This window comes from Rana temporaria, chromosome 1, assembly GCF_905171775.1.
Source record: "Rana temporaria chromosome 1, aRanTem1.1, whole genome shotgun sequence".
NCBI lineage: Eukaryota > Metazoa > Chordata > Amphibia > Anura > Ranidae > Rana > Rana temporaria.
In genome coordinates, this window is record NC_053489.1 from 94,839,048 (window position 1) to 94,852,673 (window position 13,626).

At 44.5% G+C, this 13,626-nt stretch overlaps 1 protein-coding gene across 1 annotated transcript in view; it reads left to right on the forward strand.

The window, feature by feature from the left end:
• The window catches only part of LOC120929350 (arylsulfatase B-like), a 32,820-nt gene extending 19,846 nt beyond the window's left edge, over window positions 1–12,974 (forward strand). Inside the window, 4 exon segments of the mRNA XM_040340736.1 lie at window positions 7,684–7,927; window positions 9,583–9,653; window positions 10,639–10,767; window positions 12,627–12,974. Coding sequence (XP_040196670.1) covers window positions 7,684–7,927; window positions 9,583–9,653; window positions 10,639–10,767; window positions 12,627–12,883 — 701 coding nt within the window. The 3' untranslated portion in view covers window positions 12,884–12,974.
• Window positions 12,975–13,626: the final 652 nt, after the last annotated feature.

Sequence of the window (13,626 nt, forward strand, 5' to 3'; positions counted from 1 at the left end):
TTCAGCTTCGTTTTTTCTCCGTAAGTATTAAGGTGCATGTTTAAAATTAGGGCTGCTTTTACAAAGTGTAAACTGTTTACACCTTGTAAAAGCAGACCCTTCTGTCCAGCGACGCAGTTTTTTTTTTGTTTTAAATTTTTTTCTTTCCGCCGTATCTTTTTTTTTTTTCGACGCAACTTTATTGACCCGTCGCGATCCACAAATGCACGTCGGGAAAATGACGTCACGAGCATGCGCAGTACGGCCGGCGCGGGAGCGCGCCTAATTTAAATGGGAATCGCCCCTATTTGAAGAGGAACGCCTTGCGCCGGCCGGATTTAAGTTACACCGCTCAAAATTTCTAGGTAAGTGCTTTGTGGATCGGGCACTTAGTTAGAGATTTTGCGGCGGTGTAACTTAAATGGAAAAAGTTACGTTGCGCCGGGTTTTTGAGGATTAGGCCCCAGTATGCAGATAATTAGGTTAAAGGGGTTGTAAAGGTAATTTTTTTTTTTAAAATAACAAACATGTTATACTTACCTGGTCTTCTGGGGTCCCTCGGTGACTGTCTTAGCTCCTCCCTGCAAGAACTAACCCCCTTCATGGGAGCTCTCTCCCATGGGGGTTCGTTTTTGCGGGCCCGCTCCTGTGATACAGCCGGCAGCTATAGCCACTCACTGTATCACTTGGCCCCGCCCCTGGCGCGGCATGTCATTGGATGTGATTGACATGTATGCCAAAAGGTGAAGCTATTGTTGACCTTGGTTACCCAAATGCCCAACCTACAACAGTAGTATCTATTTTCCCATTGTATTACACTGTAATAGAGGACAAATTGTAAAATGTTTCCAATGGCATTTGTTTGAGAAATGTTCACCCAAAGAAACCATGGCCCGGATTCACATACATCGGCGCATATTTATGCCGCTGTAGCGTATCTTCTTTACACTACGCCGACGCAGCACAGAGAGGCAAGCACTGGATTGACAAAGCCAGTGCTGCCAAATCTGCACTGGGTTTCCTAGGCGTAAGCCGGCGTATGTGGAAGTGGGCGTGAGCCATGCAAATGAGGCGTGACCCCATGCAAATGATGGGCTGAGGCTCAGACAGATACGTATAATGAACGGCGCCCGTGGACGCATCCCAGTGCGCATGCTCAGAATCACGTCGGATCTACTCCCTAAGATAAGACGGATCACTGCCTACGGCGTGAACGCAACCTACGCCCAGCCATATTCACGTCCAACGTAAACGACGTAAAATACGACGGCTTGAGTTCCCTGGTGCAGACCTTTGCATGGATGCTGCTGAGTTACACCTCCTTTATGGGGCATAACTTTACGCCGGACGTATGACTATACGCGCACTGCGTCGGACGTACGTTCATGAATCGGCGTATCTCCCTCATTTGCATATGTGAATAGAAAATCAATGGGTGCGCCAAATACGTCCAGCGTAAATATGCGCCCACTCTACCCCAGCTTAGGCAAGTTACGTCGGTCGGATGAAGCCTATCTTCAGGCGTATCTAGTTTTGTGGGCACGGCGCACAGATACGACGGCGCATATTTGCACTTACGCGGCGTATCTCGAGATACGTCGGCGCAAGTGCTTTGTGAATCCGGGCCCATATATGTGCTTCTAAAACAAACAAAATATTAAATATATATTTTTTTCTGTATAAGATTGAGAAAATCTGAAAACACACACATGATATATATATTTGTATATACAGTATATACAATTGTCTATTGTAGCCACACAGTAATACCTGCAGGTGCTTAAACAGCTATGCAGATTGCTGATTAAAAATATATTTTTTTTATCATTTATTATACTTATTGGAGGGTTCTTGCCATTTTATTGGCAGGAAGAATCACATTGAGCAAACAACCTCTGCCAGCTTACTTTAGAGTCAGCCTTTTCTATCCTGGACCAATGTGCGCATATGTGCATCCTCGGGAATTGGTTGTCATATCTGGATGATGGCTGCAGTTACAGTCATCATCCAGATACAATTCTTTAGATACAGCGATGCCCTTTTTGGTAAAAGCGATCGGAGCTGCTAAACATCTGCTTGTTTACTACAAGCAGCAGAAGGGGTCCTAAGCTCTCCCATCCCACCCGTAAGCCCAGGGCCGGTTACAGCACGGGCCTATCGCCCCCAACATTTTGCTGGCACCATAGCAACACAAAGCCAGTCTGTTCCTGGGCAAAAGCCATAATCCAATATCCGCCGTTGATCCCAAACTTATTGGTACCACAATGTGTGACCGAACCCCAACACCATCCAACAAAATCTCACACATTCGCTTGATGATGCTGGAATTCCACTCTTTCTTTAGCTCTGCCTTCTGCTCAAGACCCAGTTGGCAAAGTTGACACTTTCTCCACATGTGGTCACATATCCCATCCTGCTGACTATGCCAAATGTAAGCAGGCCCCTGGCTGACTACCAGCAATGACCATGCTGGCCCAGTGCACCTCCCTTCATCTTGATGTGACATGAATGGATTAGGGTTTCTGACACACCTTGCTCAGGAAAACTCTGCCATATTGACTACTCATCCCAGTTGGAGGCCCTATCTTACAGGATAATTTGGAACTTGTTCCCAATAAGCGATTGTCAGCCTTTTTCATTGCATTACTTATAAAATTGGAACCTTACACAGAACAGTTATACCACATTCACATTCAGTCTCTCTCTCCAGATATAATGTATTTGGCAGGTAATGTATTTGATAAAGGGGAGCAGCCCAGCTCTTCCTTACTCCCAATCCCATAAGGTTTTTTGACTCATAAACACCTCACCCATTTATGCCTGGGGTCTACCCCGGAGGAGTGTTTCTCAAACTCCCTTGTAGCTCACATTATCATTGCTTTGGGTCACTACTTCCCATTATCCTCTGCCACTCCAATCCTACAGAGGCATTATATAGGGAGAAGAAGACTCAACCCTCAATCACTCCTTGAGGTAGGAATTTCCACAAAAGTATATTAACGCCCTGTTTACAATACTGAATTCATTGAAGAGCAGTGATGTCACCCTAGGTGCAGATCTGCAGAACAGAATTGCTGAGATCACTGAGGGTCAAGGGTGACATCACTTAGGGTCAAGAGTGACATCACTGAGGGTCTAGGGTTACATCACTGAGGGTCTAGGGTTAAATCACTGAGGTTCTAGGGTGACATCACTGAGGGTCTAGGGTTACATCACTGAGGGTCTAGGGTGACATCACTGAGGGTCTAGGGTTACATCACTGAGGGTCTAGGGTTACATCACTGAGGGTCTAGGGTTAAATCACTGAGGGTCTAGGGTTAAATCACTGAGGGTCTAGGGTGACATCACTGAGGGTCTAGGGTGACATCACTGAGGGTCTAGGGTGACATCACTGAGGGTCTAGGGTGACATCACTGAGGGTCTAGGGTGACATCACTGAGGATCAAGGGTGACATCACTGAGGGTCAAGGGTGACATCACTGAGGGTCTAGGGTGACATCACTGAGGGTCTAGGGTGACATCACTGAGGGTCTAGGGTGACATCACTGAGGGTCTAGGGTGACATCACTGAGGGTCTAGGGTGACATCACTGAGGGTCAAGGGTGACATCACTGAGGGTCTAGGGTGACATCACTGAGGGTCTAGGGTGACATCACTGAGGGTCTAGATTCAATTGGTTTTATAAAGATGAGAGGTACGTTATAAAGTCAGTGACAATCTTTCACATCTAACTTAGCCCACACAAGACTCTTTTATTAATAATATCTTGACACACAAAACATATAGCAGCATGGCGCTGGGCTCTGATAATTGTCAGAACACAATGTTCCCTGCTGAGCAGTAGACGTATTGTGACTCTCACCAGGTGGAAAGTATTGAGAGTCACTAACACACGGTGTTCCGCTCTGATATTCTGGAAACATTAAGGAGGCCGGAGTTCTCTATGTCTGCCTGCTGAGAATGGACCGCAGCATCTGTGCTGGAGCTGTCTTTGAAGCTCCACAGGTAGCTCAAGAAATTTAAGCCTGACCACGTTCAGTGTGACAATAGATAATTTTTGGTTTTTAAAAATATGCAGGAATTTGTGCAGATGATGTAAAGACTCTATTGAAGGTACAGGTGGCACGGAGGTCACAGCTAAATGTGCCTGTAAATAAGGATATTTTATTTGTAGGATGCGGGGTTGTAGATACAGGAAAAAAATACTTTTAATGGAAGATAACTATCTAAAAGTTTTTTCCTTGAATAACAATTTATTTATCAGCAAGGAACAATGTGCAAATTATAGTAATTTGTAGCAAATCTGGATTTATATTTAATGCTCTGTTAGTTTAGTCAAAATAAATATTTTAAATCAGCACAAGGGACAATATTTTTAATCGATGCAAAGTGTTCCTTTTGCTGCTGGCTGTGGTTTTGGTTGAAATCCTATGTCCACTGGGAGGAGGACCTGGAAAGGACATTTGATATGGCTGATTGGTCAAAAATGTGGTCAGCAACAAAATCTTCCTCCCCAAACATCCTGGCGGTAGAAACCAATTATAAGGTTTTAACTCGATGGCACCTCGTCCCCTCAAGGTTGTCCAAATTTACGCCAAACCACACAGCTCAATGCTTTCGAGGATGCTCTGACCCAGGTACCCACTTGCACTTATGGTGGTCCTGCCCATTGGTTCAGATATATTGGAAAAATATATTTGGAATTGCTTCCAAAATGTTTAATCTCAATGTGCAACCAGACCCAGCCACGGCCTTGCTCAATCTAAAACCAGACTCCTAATCCAACTTACCACAGCCGCTAAGCAAACAATTGCTAAGGCATGGAGGACCCCTGACCTAGAGATACCCAAGACTGAAAGTAGACTAAGGCCCGGATTCACGTAGAGCGGCACATCTTTAGACTGGCGTAGCGCATCTCGTATGCGCTACGCCAACGTAAATCAGTGAGGCAAGAACAGTATTCACAAAGCACTCGCTCCCAAACTTGCGCCGGCGTAACGTAAATTGGCCGGCGTAAGCCCGCCTAATTCAAAGTAGGAAGGTAGTGGGCGTGATCTATTAAAATGAAGCGTGACCCCATGTAAATGAAGGACCGAACGAACGGCGCATGCGCCTGCATGCTCAGAATCACGTTGCATATACTCCCTAAGATACGACGGCTCAATGCCTACGACGTGAATGTAACCTACGCCCAGCCCCATTCACGTATGACTTACGTAAACGACGTAAAATACGACGGCTGTTCCGACGTCCATACCTTTGCATGGGATGCGCCTCCTATATGGTGGTTTAACGTTACGCCGGACGTACGCCTTACATAAACGGCGTAGATTACTGCGACGGGCGTAAGTACGTTCGTGAATCGGCGTATCTTGCTCATTTACATATTCGACACGTAAATCAATGGAAGCGCCCCTTGCGGCCAGCGTAAATATGCGCCCAGGATACGACGGCGTAGGAGACTTACGTCGGTCGGATGAGGCCAAAATTCAGACGTATCTTCTATTAAGAATTAGGCGCAGAGATACGACGGCGCATCCGTGCACTTACGTGGCGTATCAGAAGATAAGTCGGCGTAAGTGTCTGTGAATCTGGGCCTAAATGTTTTTATGTCTCATGCCAAAATGCTAGCAATAGAAAGGGACCAAATTCCTGTTTTTGAAAAAATATGAAATCCTTGGATTAACTACCACTTATCACCATCCTGCGATAACAGAATTCTCGTGGTAGCTGACAACCCTACCCAGATCAAAGTGACTTACAAACCCAAACCCAAATTCTTAGAACCTAGATGTTACCCTACTCTTTACTGTGAAGATCATAATGCTCTTTTTATGTCCTCAGACAAAAAGCCATGTTAATCGTGCCAATCCAGTGAACTCTTTCCTACGCTTCCTTGTTTCGCTCTGCTTCTGTGTGCCCCCCCCTTTTTTTTGTTTCTCTCTTTCCCCTTCTTCTTTTAAAATGTATTTTTGGTATTATTTTTTTTCCTTATTTTCTGAAGAGTAATAAAGTATTATTCTACCTAATGTTTTTAATAGTTCTGGTCCAAGCCATTACCTCTTACGTTAGCATGATTTCCACCAAAGTCAGTTATCATACGTTTTATTAACTAATGTACTTTTTCTTTTTCTATGGTAGTTAAATAACCTACCTATCGGAAGTTTACTGTTGGACCTTAGAGTTTTACCATTTCTGTTAAACACGTATGGCTCATTGCAATATTTATTACAACTGTATTTTAATTTACTTGCTTATTCAATCAATAAAATACTTTGACAAGGAAATCCTATGTCCACTAATTCCCCCTTTTCCCCTGCAACCATAACCTTCTGGTGTTGCAGGGGCTAACATAAACCAAGGGACCTGTCATGTGCACTTGTCAAGAGTGCTGATCATGCTCACCCTTTCTCCCCCTTCCTCCATTCATGGACACTGAAAAGCACATGAATGGAGGATAGGTGAATGAATGAAAGATCTGTCTCCTCCATTCATAGAGTGTTTTTCATTCATAGAAGCAATAATGCAGCTTCTATGATGGTTTGACAGAGCGGGGTGGCGGCCACCCAATGGTTGGTAGGGCGAATAGGTCCTGCAGCTGCCTTCAAGATAAAAAAAAAAAATGTAAGAGCCCTTTTACACGGGCGAGCTCCATAAAGCGGATATGCCTACTCAGCAGGGAATATGTCCGCTATGCAGAGTAGACACGGACACAGCACGCTCTCCTCTATGGGGTGGTTGGATTGAAATCCATCCGACGGCCATCTTATCCGATCCATCAGACAGACGAGGAATAGATCAATCTGTTTTTGGCAGACAGGATCGGATCGGATGGCGGTAGGTGTCAATAGACAGGAAGGTGTGGTACAAATTTAGAGGGGGGGGGGGGGTTGGGGTGCCTGAATTTAGTCTTGCCTAGGGCAGCACAAAACCCCTCCCACAAAAACCACCACACTTACACGCACTCGAAATTGGGTTAACATGCACGCACTTTGACCACGTCTCAAAAAAAGAGAGGCGAAGGACTAACGGGGCTGGTTGAGCGGGCAAAACAAATCCTCTCACTCCCTTATAGGGAGTCCCTCTGCCCCGTTGGGCTTCAAAGCGGAGCAGGTTGGGCGGGCTGTGTGGGAGGACCCCCTCACGCACCTGCCATTGCCACCCGGGGCATGGAGAAAGATGGCAGATTGCCTCTGGGGGAGGCCTGCCTACTCCCAACTCCTGCAGTCCGGCTCCTCTCTCGAGTACACGCACAAAATACACTTAAAAAAAAAAAAGAAAAGCACCTACCTTGATATGAGAAAAGGTGCAGCAAAGTTTACTAAGCAGCAGAGCTGAGAACTCCAATAGGTGCATTTCAATGGCACAGTCACTAGGTCATATAAGAAGCTACACCTTCAATATGTTGTTATTCGACTATCCAGCACCTTTGCCAGAGGAGGCAAAATAATGCATGAAGCATATCAAGTGATACAGTGGAGTTAGCATTACTGAGTGGGGTATCCTGTGTTGTTCCAGTTATAGTAGCTATGATCTATGCTAATATGGATTTTGATACTGCTTTACATATTTAACAAGAAAGGGCTAAGAGTGTCCCAGTGACTAAATTCCATAGCCTATTTTGTGTCAAACATTGCCGAAATTCGATCATTTTATTTAATTGCATTCATATCTCCTAGTTGATGGATAACATTTTGCTTACAGATAACGGTGGTCAGACCTTAGAAGGGGGAAACAACTGGCCTCTACGTGGGAGGAAGTGGACGCTCTGGGAAGGAGGAGTGCGAGGAGTGGGCTTTGTTACAAGCCCCTTGTTAAAACAGACTGGAGTCACAAGCCCAGAGCTGATCCATATTTCAGATTGGTTGCCCACATTAGTGCACCTTGCAGGAGGATCTACCAATGGGACCAAGCCCCTTGATGGGTTTGATGTATGGGAGACAATCAGGTATTTTTTTCTTTACAAAGCAGATACAGTGGTGAACATTAAAGTGGAACGTTACTCTCTCAATCAACATTAACTATTTTTAATCCTTATGCTCTTAACATTAGTATATAGATTTTTTTTTACATTTCTTCAGTTGTTTCCTGGTTCTGGCTTAGACCAAAATGATGTCATACATCCCAGGAGTCTTCATGGGCATTTTTTTCTTTCATCTGGAGGTGGGGCTTTCTCACCCTGTCTTGGTATGCCGATGCCTTTAGGCCTCGTACACACGATAGGTTAACCAGAGGACAACGGTCTGATGGACCGTTTTCATCGGTCAAAACCGATCGTGTGTGGGCGCCATAGGTTATTTAATCATCGGTTAAAAAAAAGCCAGCTTGCTTTAAATTTAACCGATGGATTCCTAACCGATAGGTCAAAACCGAACGTTAGTAGGCACAACCATCGGTTAAAAATCCACACATGCTCAGAATCAAGTCGACGCATGCGTCGTTTTGTTCAGCACGTCATTGTGTTTTACGTCACCGCGTTCTGACACGATCGGTTATTTAACCGATGGTGTGTGGGCGCGACGGACCATCAGTCAGCTTCATCGGGTAACCGATGACAACGGTCCTTCAGACCGTTCTCATCGGATGGACTGATCGTGTGTACGAGGCTTAAGAGTTCCCTTTTACTGGAACTAAGGGGCTAAGCCCAACCCCTGAAAAGCAACCCCACACCTTAATCCCTCCCCCGCCAAATGATTTGGACCAGTGCACAAAGCTAGGTCCATAAAGACATGGATGAGCGAGTTTGGGGTAGAGGAACTTTACTGGCCTGCACCGAGTCCTGACCTCAACCCAATAGAACACATTTGGGATGAATAAGAGTGAAGACTGCAAACCAGGCCTTGTCCAACATCAGTGCCTGTCCTCACAAGTGTGCTTCTGGAAGAATGGTCAAACATTCCCATAGACGCACTCCTAAACCTTGTGGACAGCCTTCCCAGAAGAGTTGAAGCTGTTATAGCTGCAAAGGGCGGGCCAACTCAATATTGAACCCTACAGACTAAGACTGGTAGGCCATTAAAGTTCATGTGCATGTAAAGGCAGGTGTCCCAATACCTTCGACAATATATTGTATATATACACACACCTATAAGTAAATGTAAACTTTTTTATGTATTAAAACATGGACAGTGTCAGTATTGCAGTGTACATGTAAGTAGGGCAGAAATGAATGTGCTGGTAGTTTTTTTTATTTTATTATTTTTTACATTTTTTTTTAGGAGCCCCATTGGGGGGGCTTTGAATAATCAGCAGGGGGAATCTGCGCCACGCAGGGTAATTAGGGTGTGCCCAGGCACATCCGACACATCCCATGCACGCGCCTATGGGTAGCACTAATGTAGCATGAATTTAATACCTAATGAGGATTTTACATTTCACTGGAAATCCCCAAATCTGATTTTGACATTTAACCGAGCATTAGAAATGTATTTTGTACCAACTTTAAATGATCCTGCAGAAATCTTACAGTTCATGTAGATGTAGAATATGTGTCTTTTATAGTATATAGTTACTGTGTGTGTTTCTTTAACTAGTTTCTTGGGAAACGAATATTCCAATTCTAATGTTTTGTAATGTTTTTTCCCGTTCTGAATTTGTTATCAGTGAAGGAAGACCATCCCCGAGAAAAGAGCTGCTGCATAATATAGACCCTTTATTTGTGGACGCTTCCCCATGTAAGTAACATACTCTACATTCAGTGGTCTGTGAACATTTCTTGAATGCTGAGTCAGGGTCTTTTCTGGATGTCCTGCGCCAATAAGCTGCAGTGATAAGCACTAGTCAAGCACCCCTGTATGTGGTACAGTCTGCAGTCGTCTGATCATACCCCTTGTGCTTGAAGCAGCTAATGGGATTGATTGGCACCACTTTGGTTCCTGCTTGTTGACAGGTGGGAACAGCAATATATTTTGGGTGTGAAAGCCATTTGGGCAGCCTTAGAGAGGCATACTATGGGCACATAGAAATAGTCCTGGGGCTCAACTGAGGTTAGGAGGGTACCTTGTGTATCTAATTAGTATTGTTCAGTGTATATACACAACTGAAATGTAAACTGTGATTAGCTGGGGATGGTTTGATATCTTAAAGCGGTGGTTCACCCTTAATAACAACAATCTACCATTAAATCAAGCATAGTAGCGCGAGCTACAGTATGCCTTTATTTATTTTTTTGGCGCCGTACTCACTGTTTAATGCCATAGTGAAGTTTCAGACTCCCCGCGGGGAATGGGCGTTCCTATGGAGAGGGAAGATGATTGACGGCCGGCTATGGCGCGTCACGCTTCTCCGGAAATAGCCGGAGTAGGTCTCGGCTCTTCACGGCGCTATACGGCGCCTGCGCCTAGTTTGCGCCTAGCCGAAATAGTCCTATTTCGGCTATTTCCGGAGAAGCGTGACGCGCCATAGCCGGCCGTCAATCATCTTCCCTATGCATAGGAACGCCCATTCCCCGAGTGAAGTCTGAAACTTCACTACGGGATTAAACTGTGAGTACGGGGCCAAAAAAATAAATAAAGGCATACTGTAGCTCGCGCTACTATGCTTGATTTAATGGTAGAAAAACATTTATTTTTTAGGGTGAACCCCCTCTTTAACCTTGTCATTGGCAGAAAATATAAGGATAACATGCTGAAAGCTCTTTACATATTTATTCTTTCTTAGGTTCTGCAAATAATGAAACTAGGACGCCCTTGTCCAGCACCATTCCTGATTATGAATATTCACTGTTCAATATATCAGTTCATGCTGCTATTCGACATGGGAAATGGAAACTACTGACTGGATATCCAGGTATCATTTGCTTTGATTTTGGCAGGTCCCGGATGGGCTTCACTAAGAAGTATTAGTATGCACTAAAATTCTTTGCTTTCAATGTCTGTGGAATTTAATTGCAATGGTATGGCTTGTAGTTTCTGAGCCATAATGTACACCCAAGAAGTATATCAGGACCCTGTCCTCTGCCACCTTCCTGTAGCTTCTAAAAACATCAATATATAGAATCTCCCTATAGACCTTCAATACACAAACTCCCTGTATGCAACATCCATACCCCTTCCTTCTGCTTTAACCATCATATACCTTCCTTCTGCTTTATCAGCCGTATCCTGCTCTTATGCATTTAACATGTGATGTCCATCATAGGCTAGGGCGACCAGATATCTCCGATTTCTGGGGACAGTCCCTGGATTGAGGACACTGTCCCTGGACCAAGTCTGTCCCTGGTTTTTTTTCCCGGATTGGAGTTGAACAGGGGCTTGTGCAATTTCAAAGACAGTCAGTGCAGAATAAAAACAAATCTGAATTACACACCCCTGCTCCGCTGATCCTACTAGCTTATGGGGTGTATTTGTTTCATTATCTGTGCCCCTTTCTTATGATCATGTGCTAGTCGGAGCGGAGGGAATATTTCTTCAGTTTTGGGTACATGCCCATTCAGCTCCCCTCGCATGTTCTTCTGCCTTGGCTCAAGTCCCGGCCAGTCGCCTGCCTATCTCCTTGTCTTCCCTGGCGAAGTGATCTTCCTCAGCTCCCCACCCAGTAGTAGCTGGGGCCCGGAGAGTAAGACTTGACAGGCTGTGAGGCAGGCAGCGGCGATGGGCAGAGAGTCGCTGATTGCCGCCATTACTAGTAAAAAAAAAAATGTCCCCGGATTTCATTTTAAAAATCTGGTCACCTTAAGAAGGGGCTTCCGGGTCCAGGAGGCAGCACCTCCTGGACATGGCAGTGCCTATGACGGACGTCTCACTGGTCCAATGCCGGGATCGCGGGCGGGACCGTGTGACGTCCACTAGACTTGGACTTGCTCGGATCGATCCCCGCTCATGCCACTTTCTCTTGAAGGACTTGGGGCTAATAACTGTTTTATAAATGGCCGAGACTCAGGGATATTTGGGGACCCATTCGGGGCTCCAGTCCCCCCCCCCCTCCCGACGCCACTGATACCTCCCAACATTTTGCAATTGGAATGAGGGACACCAATTAGCAAAAGTATGTAGGCATAGGACACATCCCCTGCCATGCCACCTTAAAGGAGAATTATACAAAAGAAAAATGATTAGTTAAGCCCACAGGCATTTTTTTTTTTTTAACCACTGCTATTCCTTTATATTGGCTTTTGAAATTTACCAATGCAGAAATTTAGTAAACACTTTTTAAAAAGATAAGTAGTGCATTTTATATATAACTATATAGAACAGACTAAAATGAAGGACAAATAAGGAGGAAAGAGGACTAGAGGGACTTTGTTCCAAATCAGGTCTTGAAAATCAGGGACAGTTGGGAGCTATGAGTAGTACTGTCATGTTTTGCTGTATTTAAGCTATATGCTGTACATAGTAAACTAGGAGCCCGGTTAGAGGAGGTGACATTTACTGGTTATAATTCCTATGTACCTACAGTTGGTCTGCTCTTTGTATTTCATACATTTTATGTGCCATGTTAGGGAGAATTTCCATCTTTGTTCCAAGCTATGGGAAAAGGGAAGTCAATGCTTGCTGGACTTGACATAGTTTTGCTCAGAGTTGCATGTATTAGTCAATGTGTTCATCAAGTCTTGTGATTTAATGCAGTAGATGTTTGTGCCATCCACAATTGTGTGATTTCAGTACTATAGTTTTATTTCTCTCTTTTTCTACCTTCTCTCTGAAAAGGTTGTGACCATTGGTTTCCCCCACCAAATGCCACAGACATTCCCTCTCTGGGTTCTTGGAAAAAATCTCTCTGGCTGTTTGATATCATCAGTGATCCCGAAGAGACTCGTGATTTATCAGAGAAACACCCTGGTGTGGTGAAGAAACTTCTTTCCCGTCTGGAGTATTACTACAACAATTCGGTTCCTATTTACTATCCAGATGATGATCCGAGTTGTGACCCCGGAGCCTCTGGTGTCTGGGGGCCCTGGGAATAATGGCTTCCTACAGGAAAAATTGAACTTGATTATGATTTTAAGCAAAGTCTGTGGCATAAGAATGATATCTGCTAAAATGTATTTTCACAGACAGAAGCTCTGCGAGAACCAGATATGTTGGACTACTATAATAACAGAAAATTCTTTCCTGCCATAGTTGCCTCTCTACTGATTTTAGCTCCCAGCTGGAAGAAGGGCCTACGGATTTGCTGGGTTTTATATTGTATGAAAAAAAAAAGTTTATAGCAAAATTTTTGTCCACAACTTAGTGATTCTCTGGTGGCTCACACGATAATTTTTTCTGTAGCGCTACCATTTTTTTTACCATCTCTTTACAAGTGATTTTGGGGCTACTGTATCAGATGCCTCCAAAGCGTAACAGTAACTGGAGGAACAGAAAGGAGTTGTTTTGCACTTAAAGAGACTCTTTCACTTTAAGAATACTGATAACTGTTGACATCTATGAAGCGCAGACACCCAGAGGTGGTTGTGCATTATGGCCAGGAGCTTTCATTATCCTATGCTTCACCCAAATGCCAGACGGTTCTAATCAGACAAAGCTCCAAAAACGCCCATCTCCATTGAGATGAATTGAAAGCGCTGTAAAAACGCCTTACCCTTTCACATTGAGGCGCTGTACTGGCGGGGCGTTGAGAAAAGTCCTGCATGCAGCATCTTTGGAGCAGCTTTTGGGCGCTGGAAAAAACGCTTCAAAAACGCCCCTCTCCATTGAAATGAATTGA